The sequence below is a fragment of the Erpetoichthys calabaricus genome, chromosome 13, assembly GCF_900747795.2.
Source record: "Erpetoichthys calabaricus chromosome 13, fErpCal1.3, whole genome shotgun sequence".
Lineage (NCBI taxonomy): Eukaryota > Metazoa > Chordata > Cladistia > Polypteriformes > Polypteridae > Erpetoichthys > Erpetoichthys calabaricus.
The window spans coordinates 63,098,445-63,125,669 of NC_041406.2; the positions used below are offsets into that span (position 1 = coordinate 63,098,445).

The 27,225-nt window shown below is 37.7% G+C and overlaps 1 protein-coding gene across 3 annotated transcripts in view; it reads right to left on the reverse strand.

Moving 5' to 3' along the window:
* Positions 1 to 27,225, reverse strand: part of ppp1r9a (protein phosphatase 1, regulatory subunit 9A) — a 286,652-nt gene that overhangs the window by 141,090 nt on the left and 118,337 nt on the right. For all 3 annotated transcript variants that reach the window (XM_051935819.1, XM_051935816.1, XM_051935817.1), the window contains exon 3: positions 112 to 244. In XM_051935819.1, coding sequence (XP_051791779.1) covers positions 112 to 244 — 133 coding nt within the window. The remainder of the gene's footprint in view (positions 1 to 111; positions 245 to 27,225) is intronic.

The following is a 27,225-nucleotide window of genomic DNA, read 5'->3' on the forward strand; positions in this document are numbered from 1 at the left end:
AGAAAACAACAGGCTACGTTTCACTCTGAAAAATTTCCCCTGGAGAAACGTGTTTATTGATTCCACCTTCACTTTATTTCATCCCTGGTTACTTTTTTTTAACTTTTTTACCTTTTTCAAGTTCAACAGGGAAAAGCTCAAGTCTCTCCACTCGCTTTTCAAGTTCATATTCTGCAGAGGCTGCCACTGGGTCCACCTCCTCATTTCTTCTGTCATAATCTTCATTTGAATATGTATTGAAAACCTGTAGATGAAGGAAGCAGCAGAAAAAAAGACAGGATATGATATACAATAGCTGAAACAACACAGGCATTTAAAAAAAAACAGCCAACATGAAATGTTTTTGTTAAACATTGTACTCATTTTAATATATATAAACGATTGTCTCATGACAATAGATTTTATTAATAGGATTAAATTTTATTATGAGTGTTATACACATATTTTCAGCTGCTAATAATTTGACTGCTATATTATGTCCAAAGTTTTCACAGTGTAGGATGGATGAACTTGTTAGACTGAATGACTTGTTTTCATCAGGGTTGTTTTAAAGTCCTTTATACAGTACTTAATACTGTTATTTCAAGTGTACATTTAAAGTGAATTATTGGCTACTGAATTGCAGTACTATTACAGTTTATATGTAAAAATGCAGGATATTGACATAAGTTGCAAATGGTTATTGCTGTAATTCAACAGCAGCATTCTAGAACATCACAATAATTTTGTGACCCAGTTTACTATGAATTTACTGTATTGTATTGTTTATACAACAATAGTACAGTGGCACGGTGGCTCTGTGGCTAAAGATCTGCACTAGTAGGTAGAAGGTTGCTGATTCAAATCCAGTTACTGCCAGAAGAGATTTTACTCTGTTGGGCACTTGAGCAAGGCCCGTAACCTGAAAACTGCTGTGGTGCGCTGTACAATTAGCTCACCCTATGCTCTGACACCCAAAGGTCATATGAGAAAGGCAATTTCCCCTCAGGGATTAACAAAGTATAGCAAATTTTTAAAAAAAAAACTTGTGACAGGAATGCTACTAGTACCCATTAATTTACCATACAGTCACAGTTTTTGCAATGTATAGACAAACACTATAGTTTCAATACTTTAACAAGTTTATTGCCACACTTAAGAAAGTTTTCAAATATTCTACCAGTAGAAAAGTAGGAAAAAGTAAGTATCTGAGAAAAGATTTTACACTAGAAAGCGGTCTGCCATTAACATAGCCTCTGGAACCCTGTAAAACACAGTGGGATATTAACAGTCTACTGTAGAGCGGCTAAAGAAAGAGTTCTGAGCACTAATGGAAAAATTATAAGTGATAAAAGTGGATGCAAATGTTTTAACAATGCACCTGTTTGATTAACAGATATCAAAATAAATTATGTTTATATGACCTATGCAGATAAATAACAGAATAATAATTATACATGTAATTGGAAATTAAGTCTTAATTGACCACTTAGGAGTAAAGAACTGAAATGTATATACTGTACATTGTATATAAGGAAACAAATCAGTAAAGTTCAGTAAATAATACATAACACAAAAGTAAGAAATGATTGGAAGTGAATCTAATAATGTGAAAACGATCGCCTGCATTGCATAGTTTCAGAAATTTTCTTTAAGTACACCACCATTACAGTAATGCTAAAGATAATGAGCTTTTAGCTGTGTATTGTGTAGGAAGTATATTTTAGTAGCACTATGTATACAATGACAGAGTGTAAAGCTCAACAAATTGCAGAAGTGAAATAAAAGTAAAACTAGCCATGCTATAAATTTGCTATTTTTTAATAATTTTATTTCAAAAAAGCAACATGGTATACAATCAAGCAGATAAACTTTTCAGAACTTATACAACAAATAATTTCAAAATTAATCTAGAAAAAAACATCAGAAAAAAAAATAACAAAACAAGAATTCAACCCCACACAGACAAAAAGAAGAGAGCCAAGAGCATACAGGAAAAAAGGAAAACATCCTTTACCACCTATATGAACACTTATTCTATATTTTTTTAATTAAGTCTTGCTATGTTTAAAAAAAAAGTTTTGAACAGTTCCTCTAAGCAAGAATTTGATTATTTTCCAATTTCAAATAAAACAGAACATAAGTTACCCACTGACTTATAAAAGGTGGGTTGGGATCCTTCCAGTTAAGCAAGATACAGCAAGTCTATATATCTGTTAGTGGGTTTGTAGTGACTATGACACCAAGGCTGTTTGATTAAGTATTTAAAGATTTTTGTCCAAAATGCTGTTAATTTTGTGCACTCTCAAAACATGTGGCATATTGAGGCTCGATGTTAAGTTTGCTAATTTGGAGGAAATAAACATCCAGTCATCAGTTTTCACCTGATGGGGGTCACAGAGAGATATTCCATTCTGCAACATTATAATTTGTACAAACTTGTGTACCATTAAACACTTTAAATGTGCTATCTGTATTTTTCTTCTCTTTGCCCAACTAAGGCATATTTAAAAATTTTGTATTTAAAGATGCCCAAGATGCTAAATGAGGAAAGATGCAAATGCTTGTCTATGTTTGAGCAGCTATAGTGTGCATTAAAGTGAAAAAAAGCAGTCGATTCAAATTTGATTAATGAGATGATTTTGTTTACTCCAGTGTGTACATCTGTCATTTAAAATACAGTCACTCTGCAAACTGTTCAAGCAGCCATCTGTACTGTCAGTAAAAAACATGCTTTCCAGTTATCCTGGTATTAAAACAGTTGCTCTCCCTGTGTGTAATGTAACAGATTACAGATCACAGAAAACAGTTACCCCCTAAACCAAAATAAAATGGAAATAGTACAAAAAATAAAGAACTGGAAGGGTACATAGAGGGACCACAAATAAAGCATAACACAACAACACAGCAACAACATAGCATACAAAAATTAGTTTTTTCAGGTAATGTTTATTGTTATGCAATAATAATACAGTGATATATGTATATATATTATCACACATGTGCGCATGGGAAGCGAGTAAAGGGCTCAAAAAAGGATAATTCCATGCCGGACCAGGGGATGGCAGAGTGCACTGATCCTTTCTCTTTGTAACTCTCCATCCTGCCCGGATGACATCATTTCCGATTCCTGCCCGGATGACATCACTTTCAGTTCCAGCCTGGATGACATCACTTCCACTTCCTGCCCGGATGATGTAATTTCCCCTGCCCAGCTTTAAAACCTCCATGTTTTTGTCTGCCTGCCAGTTCTGTTTTGGACTAATGTCTGTTAAGACCTTTGAACCAAATCTTCATTCTTTGACAGCCTACTTCAAGTATACGGGCGGCTGCCCCCAAACATTTTTGCTCTGTGGACTGAGTCCTTTCACAATATATATACACAGTGCATACAGTTATTTACAATGCTGGATATAATATACAGTATATAATATATGTATTTGCATTTATTATATTGGGCAGCATGGTGGCGCAGTGGTAGCGCTGCTGCCTTACAGTAAGGAGACCTGGGGACCTGGGTTCGCTTCCTGGGTCCTCCCTGCGTGGAGTTTGCATGTTCTCTCTGTGTCTGCGTGGGTTTCCTCCGGGCACTCCGGTTTCCTCCCACAGTCCAAAGACATGTAGGTTAGGTGGATTGGCGATTCTAAATTGGCCCTAGTGTGTACTTGGTGTGTGGGTGTGTTTGTGTGTGTCCTGCGGTGGGTTGGCACCCTGCCTGGGATTGGTTCCTGCCTTGTGCCCTGTGTTGGCTGGGATTGGCTCCAGCAGAACCCCGTGACCCTGTGTTCGGATTCAGCGGGTTGGAAAATGGATGGATGGAATATATGTATTTGCATTTATTATATTGGGCAGCATGGTGGCGCAGTGGTAGCACTGCTGCCTCACAGTAAGGAGACCTGGATTTGCTTCCCGGGTCTTCCCTGCATGTAGGTTGCTTGTTCTCCCCGTGTCTGCATGGGTTTCCTCCAGGTACTCCAGTTTCCTCCCACAGTCCAAAGACATGCAGGTTAGGTGCATTGGTGATCCTAAATTATCCCTAGTGCGTGCTTGGTGTGTGGGTGTGTGTGTGTGTGCCCTGTGGTGGGCTGGTGCCCTGCCTGGGATTTGTTCCTGCCTTGCGCCCTGTGTTGGGTGGGATTGGCTCCAGCAGACCCCCGTGACCCTGTGTTAGGATATAGTGGGTTGGAAAATGACTGACTGACTTATTATATTGTTATACACACGTTTTGTTATTTGACAATATTTAAATTCTAATAAGTGACTGGGTATAAACTGACCCTGAATCTAATGGTGCAAGGGCCAATGGTCCTGTATCATATGAAATAACAGAAGAGCGAAAAGGTGCCATACTAGGATGTGATGAATCCAGTGAGGATGGACTCCAATATGCACGTTCAGACGTTTGTGACACCTAATGGAGAAATGCAAGCAAGTCCTCAGACATCTGAGGAATCAGAGGTAATGGTGAACCTTTTTGAGAAAGGAAGAAATTGAATTTTTCCACTTCAGTTTTTAAGTGATAATTACTTCCAAGAAATATATACTGTAGCTGTCCACCTCCTCAACACTATTCACTCTTATGTAGATAGACGTGTAGTCTGCCTTCTGTTTTCTGAAGTCTATGACCAGATCTTTGGTTTTGCTGACATAACTGATAAGATTTCTATGCTGGCACAGAGGAGTCAGCAGGTAGACCTCTCCTCTGTAAGCTGTTGTATCATTGTCAGTGATTAGGCCTATGACGGTGGTGTAATCAGCAAATGTAATGATGGAACTGAAGCTGTGTCTGGCCACACTATCATAGGTGAAGAAGGAGAACAGTACCTTGTGGTGTGCCTGTGTTGAGGGCCAGCATTAAGGATGTGATGCTAGCAATCCACACATGCTGAGGTCTGTTGCTTAGCAAATCCAAAGTCCAGGTACAGAGAGAGACGCTAAGTGCTAAACTGAGAAGCTTTGTAGTCATCTTTGGTGGTACAGCAGCATTAAATACCGAACTGTAATCTATAAAAAGGACACTGACATAGGAGTTTTTAATATCCAGATGTGTTGGGACATTATCAACTGTACGGGATATAGCATCCTGTGTGGAGCAGTTGTGACAATAGGCAAACTACATTTACATTTATTTGCTTTGCAACTTACAAAAGAGCTAAACATAATCGAGTAACATTATGCAAAGTCCTGTGTGTTTAGCAGGTGTAAAAGAACAGGTAACAAAAGTTGATTGCCACCAGTGAAAGGATGTGATAACTAATAATTTGCAGTCATAGAATAATTGATAAAGCACTTGAACTTAAACAACAAATTAACCAACAATACACAAGATCACAGAGCAAAGGATTTTTTCTATCAATTAGACAGATAGTCACAAAAAAGATGGGTCTCAACTGCTTCTTAAATACATTGAGGGAGTTAGCAGTACAGGTGGAGCTGGGTAGCCCATTCCACCAAGTGGGAACTACATAGGCTGAGTCATGGATTGAGACTTGATACCAAGCAGAGGTGGCATTACCAAATACTGTTCACTGGCAAACCTGAGTGGGTGAGAAAAAACATAGGACCTCATAAGTGTCTCCATATACACAGGTGTTGACCCATTGACTACTCTGTAGGCAAGCATCAAGGATTTGAACTTAATGCATGATGCTACAGGGAGCCAATGAATTGACATGAAGAGAGGAGTGACATGTGCCTGTCTTATCTGGTTAAATATAAGACAGGCTGCTGCATTCTGGATCACCTGCAGTGGCTTCATAGCACATATGGGTACTCCTGCTAGAAACAAGTTGCAGTAGTTCAGATGCAACAAGACCAAAAACTGGACCAGAAGTTGAGCAGCATACTCTGTCAGATAGGGTCTGATCTTGCGGATGTTGTTAAGTTACCAAGTAGTGTGGTAGACAGTAAGATGTTGAGGACTTTCAAAACTCGACTTGATGTTTTTTTAGAAGAAATAAGTGGATAGGACTAGCGAGCTTTGTTGGGCTGAATGGCCTGTTCTTGTCTAGAGTGTTCTAATGTTCTAATGTTGTACAGAGTGAACCTTCATGAATGAGAAACAGTAGAAATATAGTTGGAAAAAGATAGCTGCTCATCAGTTACCACCCCAAGGTTGGCGGGTGTTAGCGACAGTGAGCCAAGCTGTATGGAGATGGGGAGTTGAACAGATTGGCTGGCCAGGATCACAAGAAGCTTTGTTTTTAACAGGTTGAGCTGTGGATGATGGTCCTTCATTCAGGTTGAGATATCAGTAAGACATGTAGAGACTCTAGCTGATACCGTATTGTCTTCTGGAGGAAATGACAGCTGTGTATCATGTGCATAGTACTAATAAGAGAAACCATGGGATTTGATGATGGAGCACAGCAAGGTGATGCACAGAGAGAAAAATAGAGGACCCAGCACCGATCCTTGGGGTACACCTGTGCATGTCTGGTGTGCCTTTGACAACTCCCCTCGCCAGGACATGCTGTAGAAGCTTCCTGAGATGTAGGACTCAAACCATCTGAGAGCAGTCCTAATGATGCCATTGTCATAGAGGGTGGCAAGAAGGATGTCATGGTTGACCGTATCAAAGGTGGAAGAGAAATCAAGCACAATCAGGACCGATGACATTTTAGTAGCTCTAAAAGTCATATCTACCACTGTTAGTAGAACCACCTCAGTCAAATTGTTCCTCTTGAAGTCGGAGTGGTTGGTATCAAGCAATCCATTCTGTACAAGGAAGGAAGAGACCTGGTTAGAAACACCATGTGGAAATGTTTCAGAAAGAAAGGAGAGAGACAGGCATGTAATTGTTGACTTGGGATGGATCAAGTGTTGGTTTTTTGAGAAGTGTAGTTATAGAACCATGTTTGAAGATGGTAGAAAATGTGCCTGAGCTGAGTGAGGTGTTAATGATGTGTGTAATTGCAGGAATGAGTGACAGGCAGATGGCTTGAAGGAGATGTGAGGAAATAGGGTCAAGTGGACAGGTAGTGGGTTGATCTAGAGGTGATAAGGACTATCTGTAAGGTCTGTTTAATGTGTCTGAGCACCAGTCTACCAAAGCACTTTACCACGATTGGAATTAATGTCCCAGTCAGTCCAGTTTTGTTTTCATAGGGAAAGGAATAAATGAGGAGAAAATGGGGATAAAACATTCTTACACTGAAATATTAAAGATGTCACTGAAGATGTCAGATAATATGTTGCTACAAGCAAGATTATTATAGTTAACGAAAACTAAAATCAAAACTAAAACTATTATTAAAAAACATTTTTGTAAACTGAAATAAAATAATTAACAGAACCGAAATGAAAAACTAAAACTAAACAAAACTATTAAAGTAGCTGGAAAGACTAACTGAAATAAAATAATCTATATATATAAAATTCTTTTCGCGTTTGAAACGGAAATGATGTATGACCACGCGATATGGAAATTACGTATGAAACGGAAATTACGTATGACCATGCGATATGGAAATTACGTATGACTACAGAACAGATTATAATACAGGAACCAATCACTTCGTTTGTGGACGCCATTTTTATATCGTCTTTACGAATTGTTATTATTTGTGTGAGAGTTATTTTACTGATATTAAAAAGAAGTAAACACAAACACGCCGATCTATCCCATAGAACTGTGCCCTGCGTCGCCCTCTCCCAGCCCTCCTCTCTGGACGACAGCGCTGAGCTGTCCGCCGCTAGGCGTGTTCTGACAGAGAAGTTTTATTTATTTGTTCACGTGACTGTCGCGGAAACTGTCACATTGTAACTTTTTTTTAGTTGGCAGTACTTGATAGTAGAAGAGATGAGGAAAACAGCTTTGCGTCTTTCTACGCTGTCCCTTAAGGTGAGTTCAGGTCACTAAAACCACGCAACATTCAAGGTTGCTTTTGTAATCAATTATTTTAAGAAGATGGAGAGTTTACATCTAAGAAGATGTACAGACTTCTTCATGTAAAGTGTTGGACTTGGGAATTGTTTGGACTTTCTGCCCGTTAAGCACGGAAGGGCAGCATCCACATTTATCAGAATTATTTTTCTCTTAAATCACAGGCACATAGTGCAAGGTTGTCAGGCGCTGTAATTCCTTTTTGTATTCGGCACCCTCGAGCCGACCAATTAACCAGTTCCACGTCATCCCTCCGTAGCCACACGATGACGTGAATGTGTCTGCAAAAAGTGGCCTCTCCTTCCCTGCAAAAATACTATAAAAGTCAAGCGGCCGCCGCACGTGCACATAGCTGTGCCGGCCTTCGAGACGCTGACTGCGCTTCTGCCTTAAGTGAAAGTAAGCACTTTTAGTTTTTTTCCTCCTTCCCCTGAGCTATAGCCCAGACAACTGCAAACACGGGATCCCTTTTCTAGACCACGGCAAACTAATATTAACGCGCTTCGCACTTTCTTTTGCACGTATAGAGTTATGAGGTTGCGGGAGGCACACACAGAAGTGGAGGACCGACAGTGCCATCCGGTTAATGGCAGGGCCGTCTATCCAGTCTACACGAGACCCGCCACGACGCTCCCCAAAAGGCGCTCATATCGTCAGCGAAGACGTCTCTCTACACTATATAAAAGAAAAAGGCAAGTTTCCTTTCTTTATACCTTTTTTCCTTTTATCCCAAACCAAAGCCTTTCTCTCTTAACACTGCAGAGGACACAAAACTAATTTTCTTTAATTGCTGGTAATGCCAGTAAGGCACATTACCACGAGCAGAAATTTGGACGTTCACATAGAAAATGTAATTTCTATACCACAGCCGTCATGTAGCGCCTTTCAAAAGAGATCTACTACCGAGAGATGATCCAAATACATTTTAGCTGCTGTTAGTACTACTTACCTGTTGTGTTATACCACCTTTAAAATGTTTACCCGAAACCACTCCAATAGTGCTCAATGTATCTTTACTTCTTAAAATGTTAATGTTTTATTGTTTAATAACTTATAGACTACATTTATTTTTTCTCCCTTGCACACAGTGAGCGAAGCCACTGGGTAATCAGCTAGTAATTTACTAAAATATTTTTAGTTTTCATTTTTGAATGAATATTCTTGCCATTAGAGTCTTTAACCCTTGTAAGTTTTGTCTAAAACAGAAAGTCATCCACCACAAGCCACCCGCATATATATTCATCCAGCGGAGGGTGGCTGATGACAGAGGGCGGCTGTTCACACAGCATTTGCAGTGACAGAGCAAGCTGAGTGCGGGTGCGTAAAGTGTGAGAAATAGAAAGCGATTTGCGTGCCGCCTTTCTTTGTGCTTATTGTATATCAAGATGTAATTCAAACGGCTGAAATCAGAATTTGCTGGTCAACAAACCGTTTACCATATGGACAGAAAAATCACGAGTGAGTAATGTTTCAGTTTATTTCTCAGGTGTCTGCTTTTTGTTAACAGCAATTCACCTGCCACTTCGCACAGGAGAAATCGTTTTTACTTTCTCATATACAAAGTACAGAGAAAGTATACTAATCATGAAAAAATTCGACCTCAATATTTTGATGAATCTTGACGTTATAGACTAACCAGTGTCCAACAATACTGTTTTTTGTAATTGTTTGTGTAAACACGATAACTCAAAAACGCAACTAGATAGATGGATGAAATTCGGCATGTGGTTGTTAAACCACAATTATATATCTGTATTAACTTTTGGGCCAAATCCATCACCCAGAAGTGGAACTTTACCTGAACAAATACTCGATTTTTTTTTATTTATACAGCTACAGAGTCCAGTTTATTCAACTTTACTTTTATCATAATTGTTCAATATATTATTAATTTGATTTGTTGTTGATGGTTCCTTAATGTACATAATATAAAAATATAATCATTGTCTTGCGGTTTACTCCTCAAATATCCATCCCCATATCATATACAAGAAAGTCGAGGGGAGGCCACTCCTGGTTTTTGAAAATAAAACGCCACTGATTGAGAGACTGACTAGGTCATCATAAAAGATCAGCATATTGTTGCTGACCAATCACTTTTTCTTTAAAAACATCGTTTAACAACGAAGCGATACAAACAAAGGTAGGGAGTCTGACAAGTGATGAAAAACTAAACATACTAATGGGTTTTTGTATTTATTCCATATTTATTCATTTATTTTTTTTAGTTCATATTCACAACTCAAAATACCTGATATTGTGAAAGTAATCCAATAGCAGAATTATATTTTAAAATATTTGTCTATCTTTTTTCAATGTTTTTCTCGCTCTCTCAAAATAGATAGTTGAAATATCATATTCTTTTTGTTCTTAACATCAGCCTTATCATACATATTGCATACCAGGGATTTTTCCTGCCTTGCATCCAAACATGCTGCGATAGGCTCCAAATTTCCTGCAATTGTACTCTGGATAAACAGGTTTAGATAATGTATATGTTGTTCTTAATCTCAGACGCTGTCTGTTGTTTTATGCCTGTCCGTACTCCTATTACCTGCTCTTACTCTGCTCATTATACGTTTACTGTCCTTTATGGTGGTCTATTCACGACTCACTGCCCCTAACCTTGACACTACATGCTTGTTGTTCATTGTTTCCTTCAATACAGCTAGGTGGGGTCTGCACACTCATTCAAGTGTAAGAGCCCTGTTCTTCCTAAGACCCTGTGATTTTAATGAGAAAATATTTTAAAAATTATAAAATTGTGTAAAATTGTTCATATTCAGTGTCTAGTTTTGATTATGCTTGTTTTTATCAGACAAAAACAAAACCAGATAGTAAACCAGGCAGTGTAGTAAGCTTCCACTAACATTAAACTCATATCCAAATCTGTTAAGTGTACAGTTCTGTCTGATTGTGACATAAAACTAACTCCGTAGGCACTCCATGCCATAATTACTAAAACTGAAACTAATGTGTATAAAAATAAAATAGAAATGTCTTTGTGAAACAAAAACTAAACTAAAACTAAACATACACGATGAAGGAAAACTAAAACTACACTGAATTTCCAAGTAAGGTCAGAAAAAATATAAAAATAAAAACTAATATAAAAAGGCAAAACTATAATAACCTTGGCTACAAGTTTGTCAAACATGACTGGAAGTCTTTTGGACATATAACTTGCTTAAAAGTCCTCCTTACTTCATGTCTAGAAACAAAGATGGATGAATAGTGGGCTACTTGTAGTCATAATCAAAACAGGCACAGAATATTTCAATTTTTCTAGGAGGGAAAAATGAAGATGACATTACATTAGGTTTAACTTGGTGTTCGGCACTAAACCAACCAGTATGTCCAACAATCTTTTCCAAAGGACACTACTCATTTGTGCTCTTTCATAGACACTGTTAATCGCATTAGAGAGTTTTTCACTGTCATTTTCTCTCCAGAAGAGGATTTGAAGAACTTTATCAGAGACAATCTTTTGAAACCCATTACTGGGGCAGTTGCTAAGCCCAGGGCTAGCATAGACAAGAAAGGATTGCTCAACATTTTTTGACAGTTATATATCTGACAATATTATTTCTGCAATTGGGGCATTGCATAATTCATTATACAAATTAATCATCAGGAATCATTCTTGCCATAACACCTATATAGTGGGCAATTTTGCAAACAAAATTATTGCAACTTATGAAAAGAAGAGAAAAAAACTGCCCAGAATTATCACAGACAATGCAGCAAAATGTGTAGCTTTCACACACATTTTTTGCTACAGTATTAACATTGTAATGGCCATTTCCAATTGGAAAAATAAATGATGCCCTATAAAATTAAAACAACAACAACAACATTTATATAGCACATTTTCATACAAACAAAGTAGCTCAAAGTGCTTCACATGATGCAGAAAGAGAAAAAAAGACAAAATAAATAATTAAAATTAGGGAACACTAATTAACATAGAATAAAAGTAAGGTCCGATGGCCAGGGAGGACAGAAAAAAAAAAAAAAAAAAACTCCAGACGGCTGTAGAAAAAAACAAAATCTGCAGGGGTTTCAGGCCACGAGACCGCCCAGCCCCCTCTAGGCATTCTACCTAACATAAATGACCTCTACCAGTCCTCCATGGAAGAATTTGATGATGATGGTCATGTGGACTCCTGGTCTTTAATCCACCAATGTAGGGACATCACTGTGCTTTGGTTAGGTGGTGGTGGCACAGATTGCCAAGGAACTAAATAAAGGTCTCTGTCTCCTGGATCAGTTTGTGATGAGAGCAATTAGATAGATAGATAGATAGATAGATAGATAGATAGATAGATAGATAGATAGATAGATAGATAGATAGATAGATAGATAGATAGATAGATAGATAGATAGATAGATAGATAGATAGATAGATAGATAGATAGATAGATAGATAGATAGATAGATAGATAGATAGATAGATACTTTATTAATCCCAGGGGGAAATTCACATTAGACGTTCTACGTTTTTTTAACTCCATATACTATACAAAGGTTACCTATTTCTGACAATTAATTTAAAGTGTATGATGATCCAGTAACAAAGTTTTGACAATTAATTGTTACAGACTACACTGAAGTCATAACATATACTTTATAACTTAAGTCAGATTAATATATACCTATTTATATATTCTAATCAACTAGTCTCCATGTAATTTTTCTTTGGTATTATATAGTAATTTATTTTTTAATTTCTTCAAAAATGACTATAGTTTGAACATTCAGTTTTTCTAAAATAATGAAGAACAGCAACAAATCTTATACCTTCCTATTCATAGTCTGTTCCTTGATCAATGATTTATAATAGGGAGACTAAATCACAATATGAAAGTATTTGTATTGTACAGCTATTAAGCCGCAATACCTGCAGCTAGCAGATGCTATAGGCCGTTGCTGTGCTGGTGTCTGGTGGCATTAAGTCCTAATCACTACTCACTCCAACTAAAGGCACTGCCAATACCTGTAATACTTTGCTGTGCTATTTAGAAAGTGCAGTACTAGTCTTGTTTCTGTATTGTGATAGTGACCTTACAAGTGTCAGTACACAGACTGATATAGGAAATATCATTTTGGACATATAAAATTAAGAGGTTAGTAACTGCCATTGGCTTCTCCTCATTTTACCATGTTCAACTTAAGACTTGTTTAGGCTTTAGTTGACTGACTTACCCTCTTGACACATGACTTCTTTCCAGATGGAACACAAACAACAAAACTGTATTTATAATCAAAATGTGTTATAGTTTTTAGTATTGTAGTGCTGTAGACATTTTGATACATTTTCACATTCAAATTCTATATTTAATATACATTCCTAATACCAATCTTTAAATATTTACTGAATAACTGACTCTTTTACCACCTGTCTTAACAGAATGTGTGTTTTCCCCCTTTACAGCTAAACAAAATAATGCAGGTTTTATACTTTTAAGCCTTAGAGAAAAATCACATGATCTGGATTCAGCACAAACCTGTTACAGTATTTATCATCTAGTGTGACATTATTTAGCAAGGACAAAACATAAAAACACTAATACTTATGGATACTAATGTTATATATGGAAGTTGTATCGAAAGTAATGACCATATTGGCTTCCCTGGATGAAGTAGACAGCCTGTCACATCGGTGTCAGGACAACAATCGACTCCTGAATGTCAAAGGAGCTGATTGTGGAATTTGCAGGAAAACAGCAAAGACACTACCACCCTCTAAGTATTAACAGCACCCAGGTGTGCAGGGTAGACAATTTCAGATATCTGGGTGTCCACATCACAGACAACCTAATCTGGTCCAGACTCGGACACCTTGGTTAAGAAGGCACAACAATGTCATAACCCCCTTAGATGCCTCAGAGATTGTGGACTGCTCTGCCACCTACTAAAGAACTTCTACACATTCATTGAAAGTATTCTGACAGGAAGTATTAGCAGCTGGTTTGGGAACAGTACGCAGCAGACTCACAAAGCTCTGCTGAGAGTGATGTGGTCAGCTGAACTGTGCATTCACTTCAAGGACATCTACACCAGTGATGTCAGATGAGGTAAAAGTCAATTATCAATGATTACAGCCATCCTAACAACAGCCTCTTTTCTGTACTGTGGTTAGGTAAACACTACCGCTGCCTAAAGTCCAGTTCACAGAGACTGAGGAACCATCTTGAATAATTGGAACAGTGTCTAGAACTACATGATGCCCTATTGTTAACTCTCTCACGTCAAGTTATTTAAGCTATCAAGTTATTTATTTAGCAATTACTTATTACTATCACATTTTTTAAATTATATTCATGATTTTTTGATATTTATAAAAATATTTTATAATTATTGTCCTTTTACTATTCTTCTGCAAGGCATAGTCATTGGATTTGAGCAACTAAGCATTTCACTACATATTACACTATATGTATAATTTGTATGTGACAAATACAATTTGATTTGATTTTATTGAAATTACAAAGAAATGTCTAGGAATATTAAAAATTGCTGTATCACTACTAGTAATTCCATTTAATGTCTGACAACAGGTCTCCAAAATTATTTAACATGTCAATTACATGTTCATAGTTTAGTATGATGAAATGGTTGACAGAGACACATTGATCTGATAGTAAGTAGGAAATTGATTTCTTATTCCCAGTGCACACTCTCAGCATCCTTTAGGAGATGTTGGCATGGGTGTTAGCAGTGTTAATTACAAGTAGAGCAAATCAAAAACAAATATATAAATAAACACAGGCAACCTCAATCAGCCCTGTATTGGATCCAACAAATTGCATCTAAAGAGACCAACAAATAAAAAATAAAATGGTAAGATCACCAAAGAGAGTCAACATGTGAGAATCAGAGAAATAAGGCTGTTCAGGCACAGTGCGTCACTGTTTATGCACCCCTGGAGCATGGATCTACCGCAAGAAGATCGTCAAAATTCTAGCCTAGTGACAACAAGTGTGTTAATTTGAACAGTTAGTTTGAAGAAGTAAAAAAGACATGCAGAATTGATTAATAAGTAGTTATTTTGTTGCAATGTCTACTGTCACACATGTGCGCTTAGGAGGCAGGCTATGGGCTTCGAAGAACTTCTATATACAGCAAACTCTTTTTCTGCCTTTTCTCGTGTTTTAAACTATTGAATCCTAAAATGAAAATACTCATTATTTTGGTATGAGCTTAAATAATGAAAATGATTCAGGGATTGATTTATTACACACAAATTAATCTCTAACACTTCCTCCTCACAAGTTAAAAGGTAACATTTCAAGTTCAACATTTCAAGTTTTAATGTTGCATGTACAGAGTACATCTTACATGTATGTCTGACCAACATATACAACATTGTCAATGTCTGGGGTAGCCATGACAAGTCAGATGTAGCTCTTATCTGAATTTGTTTCTTTTTCAGAAATGAGTTGTTCAAACAGTAAGCCTGAATGGTAAATTTGATGATACAACCAGTTCCGCAAGCAAGGTTTTGAAATAATGAATTGATAAAAGATGAGGTCACTGATTGATTTGTTCCACCTTTAAGTTTACCATTTTAGTTAGTGCTTCACTCCGTTTTCTAGTTTGCCATTTTTTTTACTAATCTGTTGGGCATTTCGGTTAACCTGTTCCTCTGCTTCATTTAACTTTTTTTTTACATATGTACTGATATTCAGTGTACTATTATATTTTTCAAAACATTCTATGCCAACCATCTTTCCCCAGATGAACTTTGTTTTTTTAGTTTCTAATTTTGATAAGCTTTCTTATTGCTTAAGAAATTTTAAATATTGTTGATTTCCTTAAATAATACAGAAAAGTTTTTTTTTTCAACTAAAACATGTTATTAAAATTAAAGATGTAAAGTTAGTGATTAAGTGAATAACTAATACACAGATCTGGATCTTTTACTGCTTTATTCAGTCTTTTGTTACACCAGTTCATAATGCATTTCTGCAAGTTTAATTAAGCATTTAAAAATCATCAGTTTTATTGACTTTATTTTTGTTATGATAAGTAAAACATACATATTAATGGTATTTTGTACCCTGCACTGTCTTACGATTATCCATCCATCCATTTTCTAACCCGCTGAATCCGAACACTGGGTCACGGCGGTACAATAATTTAAAAATTGTTGTTACTTTGCAATATTTGTACTGTTGTCTTAATTGTTCATCAATTACTAAAACACACAACATAATAACAATGTGTATAATTAAAATAACCTGAAGTCTTATTCATCTCTGTAGACCATACAGTTTATTTTATAGTATATATATAGTATATGCAATATGTCAGTCTGTAGGAGTTTCTGAATTTTATTTTCCTTACTGAAAAGAGAACTGGCCATATTGTGTTTCTTTATGCAACCATAAGAGATCTCTTAAATTATTATTGTCACCATGACTCATTTATCTACTGCATGCATTTGCATTTTGACAACTGATATTTTTAATGTCTTACTTTTTTAATTTTAGAAATAACAATTATCCAGTAATCACATTATAATTGTAATTCTTTAAAACACTTCATACTATTCATCAGAATAATATTTTAGATAGATAATTTTCACAAATCTAGTATTTACTGCATAATACTGTGCATATTCTGTAGCTGGGCCTGATTAGAAACTGTCACCCATCGAATCAGTTACTTGTTATGTGAACATGTGAAACTGGAGTCACTGGACATGTGCATTTCATGTTTACTTTGAGTAATCTCGATTTATAGTTATAAAAGCCTAGATTGATAAAATGACTCTTATTATTTTTTATTTTATCAAAACTGACAACTTTTTGTTGGACTGAATATCCCTTTATTTTGGATTTTTAATTTTTTATTCCACCTACTACCTAATCCACAATTTTTAGCACAAAATGCCCCAAAAGAGGAAACATGCAGTGTGAAAAAAATTGTCACGCTTGGGTCACAGATTTGCACAGAGACACAGGAGGTTGTAGAAAAAAAGGAACTTTATTCAAAGCACTGCAAACAAACATTTGTCTTTTTTCGAAAGTTTAAACGTGCTTCATGACAAATCAGAGATGACAGTTCCGCTAGGAGCAGAGAATGTCTGAGAGAGAGATAAGGAGATCAATTTAACAAACTGAGAGAAGCCCATGCAGGCTTTTTAAGAAGGTGGAGCACCGCGCAACAGGCACATTACGCGACAGAGCCGGCCAGAAGGGAAAGGAGGAATGTAAAGGTAATCTGTCTATGTTTCTTAGGGGTTTTCCCAGGGGCGTCTGTATCTTCTGGGGGTGCGATCAGACCAGGTTCAAACAGACGTGACAGGACATCAGCATTAATATGCTCAGAGCCAGGTCGATGCCTGACTACAAAATTGTAAGGTTGCAATCCCAAGAACCATCTCATGAGACAGGAGTTAGTATCTTTTTGACGGTATAACCATTGAAGTGGAGCATGATCAGTTACTAATGTGAACTTTCGTCCCCATAAGTAATAGCGTAGCGCTTCTACAGCCCATTTAATCGCCAAACATTCTTTCTCAATAGTTGAATAACTGCGTTCTCTGGGGAGTAATTTCCTACTCAAGTATGTGATAGGGTGTTCTTCCCCATCAAATACCTGGGATAGGACTGCGCCTACTCCGAACGCACTAGCGTCTGTTTGTAGTATAAAATCTCCGCCTACTCCGAACGCACTAGCGTCTGTTTGTAGTATAAAATCTTTAGAGAAATTGGGATTTCGCAGCACTGGATAAGAAGACAAAGCTTTTTTTAAATCTGAAAAGGAACGTTCGTAAGGTTGTGTCCATATAATAGGGCGGTTTTTTCTTCCTTTAATAAGCTCTAAGAGAGGAGCAGCCCTATTTGCGAAGTCAGGGATGAATCTTCTGTAGTAACCAGCTAGTCCAAGAAAAGCGCGCACCTGTTTTTGCGTTTTAGGATGTGGGTAAGCGGGCACCTCCTGAATTTTCCTTAATTGTGGACGAAGTAAACCACTGCCTATGGAGTAACCTAGATAATGAGTCTCAGACATACCTACCTTACATTTCTTAGGGTTAGCAGTCAATCCAGCTTGTTTTAGGTTGTCAAGGACAGCCTGGAGACGTTTTAAATGCGAATGCCAATCATTGCTGAAAATCACCACATCATCAAGATACGCCCCCGAATATTCAGAATGTGGACGCAGTATCTGATCCATCATTCGCTGAAACGTTAGAGGGGCCCCATGAAGACCAAACAGGAGTCTTGTAAATTCATGAAGTCCATCAGGAGTCGCAAATGCCGCTTTCTCACAACTGTCAGCCTCTAGAGGCACCTGCCAATAACCCTTTGTGAGGTCTAGCGTGGAAATATAGGTCACCTGACCCAGTTTTTCCAAGAGTTCGTCTACCCGGGGCATTGGGTAAGCATCAAATTTAGACAGCTTATTCATGCGCCTAAAATCGATACAGAAGCGAACCGAACCGTCTGGCTTGGGAACTAACACGACAGGACTACACCAGTCACTTTTACTTTCTCGAATTACACCTAGCTCTTGCATCTTCTTGACTTCTTCACGCACAATATTTCTTTGTGCTTCCGGGATTTGAAATGGCCGCATCTGTACGCGAACACCTGGTTCAGTGGTGATTTTATGTTCTGCTAAACTAGTGACGCCTGGCAAGTCTGAAAAAACATCAGTGTTCTGTTCTATTAAGTTTAATAACTCTGTCTTTTGTGAATCAGTCAAATCGTTACCAATGACAACATCAGTTTGAGAAACAGCAGTCAAGGAAGTGTGAACCCCTTGTCGGTCGTGCCATTTCTTTAAGAGATTAATGTGTAACATTTGGAATGGTTTTCGCCGGCCTGGTATTCTAACCTTTTAGTTTACTGGTCCCATACGCTCCTCGATAACTGCAGGGCCCTGCCATTTAGCTAGGAATTTGTGCGGGTCAGACGGTACCAGTACTAAAACACAATCGCTGGGTTTGAATTTGCGAAGCTGACTGCGTCTATCGTAAAGACGTTTTTGTGTTTCCTGTTCTCGCTGTTGATGCTCCACAGCAATAGAAGAAAGTCTAGAAATTCTATCTTGCAAGGAAACTACCCGCTCTGCAAAACTCTCCCCGAGAGATGTTGTTTCATGTCCTATCCATTCTTCTCGTACAACATCTAGGATGCCTCTTGGGTGCCTGCCAAATAACAGCTCGAACGGACTCAAACCAGTGGATGCTTGCGGTGATTCCCGCACCGCGAGCAAAACAAAAGGCAGGACGGTGTCCCACGTTGTGGGATGATTATGAGCCACTCTTCTGATCATTTGTTTTAAGGTTTTGTTAAACCGTTCAGTCAAACCATTAGTCTGAGGATGGTAAACAGTGGTGCCCAATTTCTTAATAGCTTATCTTTCTCTAGAAAATGTGGTGTTTTCATGCTCCCGGTGTCGCGCTCTTGGTAATAGGAGTCACTAGCAGTGTAAGTCTGTTTAAATGCATATTCTAATGAGCCATCAGCACGCTGTATGCGCACAAAATCTGCCTGCTGGCTAGTACTCGGTTTGGGTTCGGATGCATTCACAATCTGAGAGGATGTGGAAGGGCCTTGCCATTCTGAGAAATTGTGGGGGGTGTCTCCCTCAGACTCACTGGAGAGATCGGGTTCAATATCTAATTGGGGTTCTAGATTTTTCCCAACTGCCACCAGTTCCCCGTCTTCCTCCCCCCGACTAAGTTCAACAGGTGAATTGTTTACTGGTGAGCGATGTTCAGTGCGATGTTCAGCCATTAGTCTAGGAAAAAGGGCATTCCTTCTGCCTATCAGCAGAGGCCAAGGGGATGAGTCAGAAACAGCAGACCAAACTTTAAAGTGACGACCCTTATAAGTTAAAGGAAGAAACAATGTCTCATAGTCTTTAACATCTCCATGTACACAACGTATTTTTACAGTCTCAGTATTACTATGGTAACTGTCGTCAAGACCGTCGCGTCTGACCACACAAAGGTCACTACCTGAGTCCAACAACGCTGTCATCTCGCGGTCCCCGAACTTCACCGAGAAAAATAAGCCATCTTTCTTTTTCGACGGATCCGAAATATTCGAGCAACAAACCTCCGCTGCGCTAACCTCCATTGATTGAGCTGGAGAGAGTCGACAATCTCTCACCAAGTGATCCGGTTGGTCGCACCGGAAACATCTTCGTTCAGCGCCACTGCCGAAATATCCATGGCGACGTCCACGAGCACAGCTTCTTTCCCCAGAAGCAGGCATCTCAGTCGTAACTGCACCAACTGCGTTCCCGGGAGGCCTAACCGACGAAATCCGAGGATCAGTTGCTGATGGTTGATGACGTTCCAGACCATGGTCAAGTTGACGAGGATGTCCTGGGAGGTCCCTCGGAGGTTGTAACATAGCGTACGGAGCACCGTATCCACCGCCTGTTTTCCAAGCGGTCTGCGAGCCTTCGTGCAGGTATTCCGAACAGCACTATGTTCATAACAACCTTTTCCACGATGCGCTCCATCTTATCCCCCTCGAACCAGCAATGCACTTTATGAATCAACTCTTGTATTTGTGCACGGATGGAACCGTCCATATTCAATCTCCAGTCGTAAAGTGCAAAACCTTTAGATAAAAATGTCGTGGCTTTACGCAAAACAATTTGATCCTTCAAAAAACCATAATCGCCAAGCTTATCGGCAGGTACATTTCGTAATGAAAGAAGGGCGTCCCCAGATAAAAACGGGGTGAGGATAACAGCCCAATGACGTTTGTCCCATCCTAACAAAGTCGCCACTTGTTCATCTTCGTCAGCACATTCTTAGCATTGTCCGGAAGCGGAGGCAGAGGAACAACTCGCCTAACATTTTGCGGAGGTGGAGGAGGATCATCCTCCGGATCGTAAGGGAGTGGAACATTCTGGGCGATTTGAAAAATGTATTCGGCTTCCAACTGTGAATCCATCTGTGCAACCACTCCTGGTACCAAAAAAAAAATTCACATAATTCATTCGTACCATATTTATATTGCTTCAGTGGGACACATAACATCAACAACGACCTTTGAATGGACCCTAGCATAAAGAAATTAAAGTAGCAGAGGTGACTTTTTTTTAAAGAAATGTAATAATTAATTACTATGTTTGTTAGTTATTTGTGTATTATTTTCTATTTTGTTTAAATGTCCTTATGTTTATAAAAAGATAAATACAAACATTCATCATCTTTTAAGAAGTTCTATTTGTATAAAGCAGCTATCAGATGATAGAAATCAAGAAAGCAGCACCCAGAAATAAGCTTCTGAACACAAATAGAGTGCAAAGACAGTAGCTTCATAATTGTTTTTTTAATATGCAAACTTTTTTCAACCTCTTTGTTAGCTTGACTCCCAGTAATGACGTTGATTTGGTTTTACCTTAGAATAATGTGGTTTCTTGACTATAATGCCCCTTTAGACAATTAGATATTTTAATTTAGTACCTTAGACAATGGAACAGGTTAAAAAGAAAAATAGATTTTATTAACATTGGTAAATATTCTAATACCTTGTTCAGTATATCTTGCATTGTTATGTATTATATCACTTCTGACAGGTTTTGTGGAGAAGGTCAGGATGTTGGTAAGATTTGTGGTATTTTTTTCTGCATTTATTTACTTGTTTCAATTGAGTTTAACTTAAGTACAAGCATGTCCAAAAGAACAATACTACAGCAGCAAAAGCTCACTTCATGTATAAATAAATTTGAACTCAATTGATTATTGACTATTTTATACACATGAGGAGGAAATGGTGTATCATCTATAAAATATAATTTACTGTGAAGTATGTGCATGGAATAGCAAAAAAAATGATATGACTATTACGCAGCCTGTAGCAGCTCCTGAGCCCTGAGCCACCATAATTAATCCATTTAATTTCCTGACAACTGCTTGTGATTTTTTTCTTTTATGTGTACTTTATTTAGTGGTTAATTTGAATGAACTTGAAAGAAATCAAAACCATGGCAAAACTGAACGAAAGAGCCAACTATATAAAGCAATAAAGTGTAAAATACAACTTCAGCTTATTTTAAAATGAGTGAATGAGCGGTTCCTGATAGCTCAGCTAATAACACAGACTTCAGAAACTGCAAACATCTGCGAGTTGTACTGTATATTTGGGTCTGTGGGGCATTGTGGTCCTACGATCAGCAAATATCTGTTCTTGTTTATTACAGTGGAAATGATCTAACATTGTTTATTATGTGACAGATGTATGGAGAGTTCAGCAGCTTGATTCTTCTTTCAAACTATGTTGACACTCACAAATGTTAGACTACTGCGCAGCTGATGCCATGTTTAGAAAATTAATGTTTGATGTTATCAGTGGCAGTGTTATACTCTATCAAAACATTTTTTCAATCTGATACATTGTTGATTGTGAGGATTTGACTGTGTAGTCGATGTAACGAATATGCAGCACCCTCATGATCACAGAGCTTGACCTGGACAAGGAATGAATGATAAATGCAAACTCACTAAAAGAACACTTGGTCTCAAGTGAACCCTGCTGGGGTTTTCACACACAGCAATGACCAATGTACACTATATCAGGAATAGGCTGCACCAAACAACAGCTTGCAGTCCTGTGGGTAGAAATTAAGCATCATTCTAGTGTATTAATAAGTGATATTATGTACATTTCCTCTTGGAACTAGAGTTGTTTCTATCGATCTATCGATCTATCTATCAATCTAAACTAAATTGTTACTTTTAATGTATTACCTGTTAAATACAATTTCAGATATTAATTTATTTAGGACTGTTTATGATATTTGGTGAGTTGATGCCAACAAGCAGTGTCTTGCGCATTGTTTGCTTGAGAGCAGTGGTTTGTGTAAGAAAGAAGCTGTACTATTATCAGATCAGGAGAAGTGAATACCTGCTATCGAATCATTTTTAGTAGAAGAGCTTTAGCAAGCATTTTGATGGAGAGGGGATCTGTATGCACAATTAAACACTAATACATTTGCTATTTGTTATAAAAGATGTTTCATTCTGATAAAAATATATACAAATAAATTATACCAGTACGTACCAACACCATCAGCAATACAGTAATGCTACTTTCTAGTCATGCTGCCTGTTCTTACATTTAGCCTTTCAAAATCTATCCATCCATCCAGTTTCCAACCCGCTGAATCCGAACACAGGGTCACGGGGGTCTGCTGGAGCCAATCCCAGCCAACACAGGGCACAAGGCAGGAACCAATCCCAGGCAGGGTGCCAACCCACCGCAGGACACACACAAACACACCCACACACCAAGCACACACTAGGGCCAATTTAGAATTGCCAATCCACCTAACTTGCATGTCTTTGGACTGTAGGACGAAACCGGAGTACCCGGAGGAAACCCACGCAGACACGGGGAGAACATGCAAACTCCATGCAGGGAGGACCCGGGAAGCGAACTGCGACACCGTGCTGCCCCTTTCAAAATCTAACATGCTATAAATACATTACAAAGAGGGAAATCTGCAGATCAAGATGGCTGTTCAGAAGATTTTTTTTAATGTTACCTGCACAGGTAACTTGCTATTAGCACAATTAATGGTAGCTATTTTTAATGAAACCAGACAAGGTAACCTGTTACCAAAGATGCTATGCCAGATATTAATTAAACCTTTTCCAAATAATAATAAAATGTCTCAGGGTGTGCATTCTACATACCATCTCATATACCAATCCTCCTCACAAACAATTATGTCAAAGATCCTTCTATAATATCATAAGATCAGAATGAATCTTTTAAAATGAGATAAGTATTATGAAATGCTTAACAGTTTTTTAGTGTAATGCATAACCTTACAGTATTTGAGCTTCCACCAGCTGTGCTATCTCTAGACACAGAATACATCTTTTATACAGTCCAATAGTGCTGGGAGGTATACCGGTTCATACCGAAAACCGTTTTTTATCTTTGTTATGATATGGATTTTTCTTATACCGTAACACCGGTTTAAGTAGCCTAAACAACGTTCGAAACGTGACGCAGCGGGAAACTGTTTAAGGGGGGACCTTTTTCACTGCTACAACGCTAAACACGCATGCAACGGAGTACATGTGTTAGTGGAGGTATTGAGCGGTGAAAATGAAGAGAACATTCCAAAAATGAAGCTGTAGCAGACGATAAAGTTGAACATGATGACACAGAAGAACTTTTGCTGAAAAAAGGAGCTGTGTCTGTTGTCTGGAGATACTTTGGTTTTAAAAGGTCGGATGTGGACCAAACAACTATTAACTGCAAATGCTGTCGAGCTAAAGTTGTTGCCGGAGGCGGCAAAACGAGCAATTTGCTGCACCACCTTAGCCGCAAACATGCTATGCAGTACCATGAATGTATGGAACTAAGATTGGCCCCCTCCACGTCCTCAGGTAAAACTGAAAAAGCTAGAGGACACTCGAGTCAGACACATTTGCTAGAGGTACTGCCTACGACAAAAAAAGCAAGCGGTGGATCAAGATAACCAACCCTATTACAATCCATATAGCTAATGTGTCAGTGGACAGAGATTAATATTAACAGAAAGTGTAGTTGGTTTACAAAAAAATTTACTATTTATTCCTTTTCTAAGACATGTTCAGTGTAATACAACTTTTGACAAGCACCTCTGGATATTTTACTAAGTCTAAATGCCTCTTTGGATGGTTGAAAATGTGTTGTCAAAATTATAATTTAAGTTGATTGCAAAATTTGTTCAATAAAAAGGTTCTATATTTTGACTGCAACTGTCATGCAATGCGATTCCTTCTCTTCATTAGTGCACCCCCCCCCCCCGCCTTTGAAAACTATCACTTTATGGGGCCATGCAAACCTGTATTAATACTTGTGTGTTTTTTTGTACACTGTACAATTCTCATGACAGTGGAATAGGTTATTCTTAGAAAGTCTACTGCAGTAATTGCAGCGGAAAACGTGGTTAACATCCATTCATGCATGGGAAAAAAATACCGTCAAATACTTTGAAACTGGTATAATTTTGAGAAATACCATGATATAGAATTTTGGTCATACCGCCCAGCACTACAGCCCAATGAAAATATTTATTCAATGTACCATGCACATCTGGGCTTGGACAAAGATTTAATACTTCAAACCAGAAACCTCTGGTTATATCTGACTATTTTACTCTAGGTTAAGAGCCAGGAATTATTACCAATGCTTTTTACAAATGCTACTGAACACCTGGCTATCTACCTCCATAAACTGGTTTGAACACAAAATTATCTCTTTATGCTGTTTACATAAAGAGGCTTGAAGTACCTGGGAGATTTTGAAGCAAGGAAAGTATAGTAAGTGAAGTGGGGGAACGTATGGAGAGGAGAACAAGGAAGAAATTTAAAATACAAGGGATTCTAGAGAATAGAAACAAGGAAATTAAACTTTAGAATGAACTAATACCTAATGTTTTCAGAATTCATATCTCTACAATGCTACAGTGTCAACTGCCACTTAACTTGTAGTTAAGATTGTGGCCAATGTTATCATCCAGTAAATATGACTTTTGTATACTTATAGTATAACTGTGGTGGGCTGGCGCACTGCCCGGGGTTTGTTTCCTGCCTTGCGCCCTGTGTTGGCTGGGATTGGCTCCAGCAGACCCCCGTGACCCTGTAGTTAGGATATAGCGGGTTGGATAATGGATGGATGGATGGATAGTTATAGTATACAGTGCCAAGTAATTTATTAACCTCAAACAGAGTAAACCTCTAACAAAATCAACCTTAAGTAGTAAGCACATAGTTTGTGCTTGTTAGTAATCATAAGTTCTTATGCAATATCTGTTTGGTAACGGTCTCCTTTGACAAAAAATGGAAAACATATATAGTAATGAGTGCTCTTAACCTTGTGAAGACATCTCCTTGAACTGCAAGACCTCACAAAATCCTAGTTTACCCATAAATTGCATACTACTACACATCTGTTTGTACTACAATTAATGTAGTCTTTGAAAATCATATTTATGGCAGGGAATAAAAATAATACAATAATTTTTTTCAGCATAAAATTTAAGCTGACTAATTGCCATTATACCTTATTAAATAGACAGAATTTCCCTCACCCTTTAATTCCCCCCAAAACGAGAAACCCTGCACATATTAATTTCGCTGGCCTCTGTTCCTCCCTGCCAGTATATTCTGTGGCTAAAGATGCTAGGATGCAAAAGGGAAAATACATTTATACACTGGGACTAATTTTCAGATAAGTCTTGTACATTCAAAATGCATATCATTAACTTACAGTATCACAACTTTCAAAATTACAGCACTATTGTATTATTGATTGCACTATTGATTATGTCTTGTCTGAAGAAGGGGACTCAGTCGCCTCAAAAGTTTGCATATTGTAATCTGTTCAGTTAGCCAATAAAAGGTGTCATTATGATTGATTTCTCACAGCACTATTGTATTAAAAACTAAAATGAAACTCCAATGTATATTATTAAACACATACTGAAACATAATTTATACTCTTTAAGACTAAATGTCTCCTTAGATATCCACATTGCTAAGCCGAGTAAAGGCTTTTATAAATCTGCTTCCAATTTCAAATAATAACTTGAACTTATGGCCATGGCTGTAACCATGCACCAGATGAAACATAGTCATCAAAATTTAAAGATAAATGCTTTAATTTACTCACACAGTCAAGAAAGATAAAACTGCAGAATATGAAAGTCATTATTTTAAAATATCTACCATAGCTCAAAAGATACCTTAACTTTTAATGTTGCTCTTTATCATTCTAGTATTACCAGGACATATTTTTAAGTTTTTCTCCTCACGTTTCCACAGTATTAGGCCTCCCACTAGCAGGGATATACAGTACTTTCTTACATCAGAAGAACTGTGTCAGCTTTAAATGTTTTTTCTGTAAATCATAAAAATACTGTACCTAAAAGTATATTTGCCAAATGTAGAAGTACTGTATAACTATCCAAGCTAACTAATAAATAATAAAAATCACAGTAATAGCTTATGCCATTTAATCTATTAAACACTACAGTGTAAAAGTGAAGCCATAATGTTCATCTGTAAAATATTTACTATGAAATGCATCATTTAAACACCTAATAATTTACATGTTTGCTTTAAACGTTACTTGAATCTCACCCTGGCTCATTTTTACAAAATGATCAAATAACGTAACAATGTATATGTGTTTCTGCAAGTTATATTGTACTATTCCTTGAAAAACAGCTATGAAATTGTGCTCATTTTTAAAACATCTTTAAAAAAGAGAGAACACATGGAGTCGGCTCCCCAAGAGAAGCAGTCTATTTTTCAGTGAAGTAAGCAAGTATATTTTCAGACTAGTAGAGGCATGTTCAGGCACTCATCTGTTCAGCTGTTT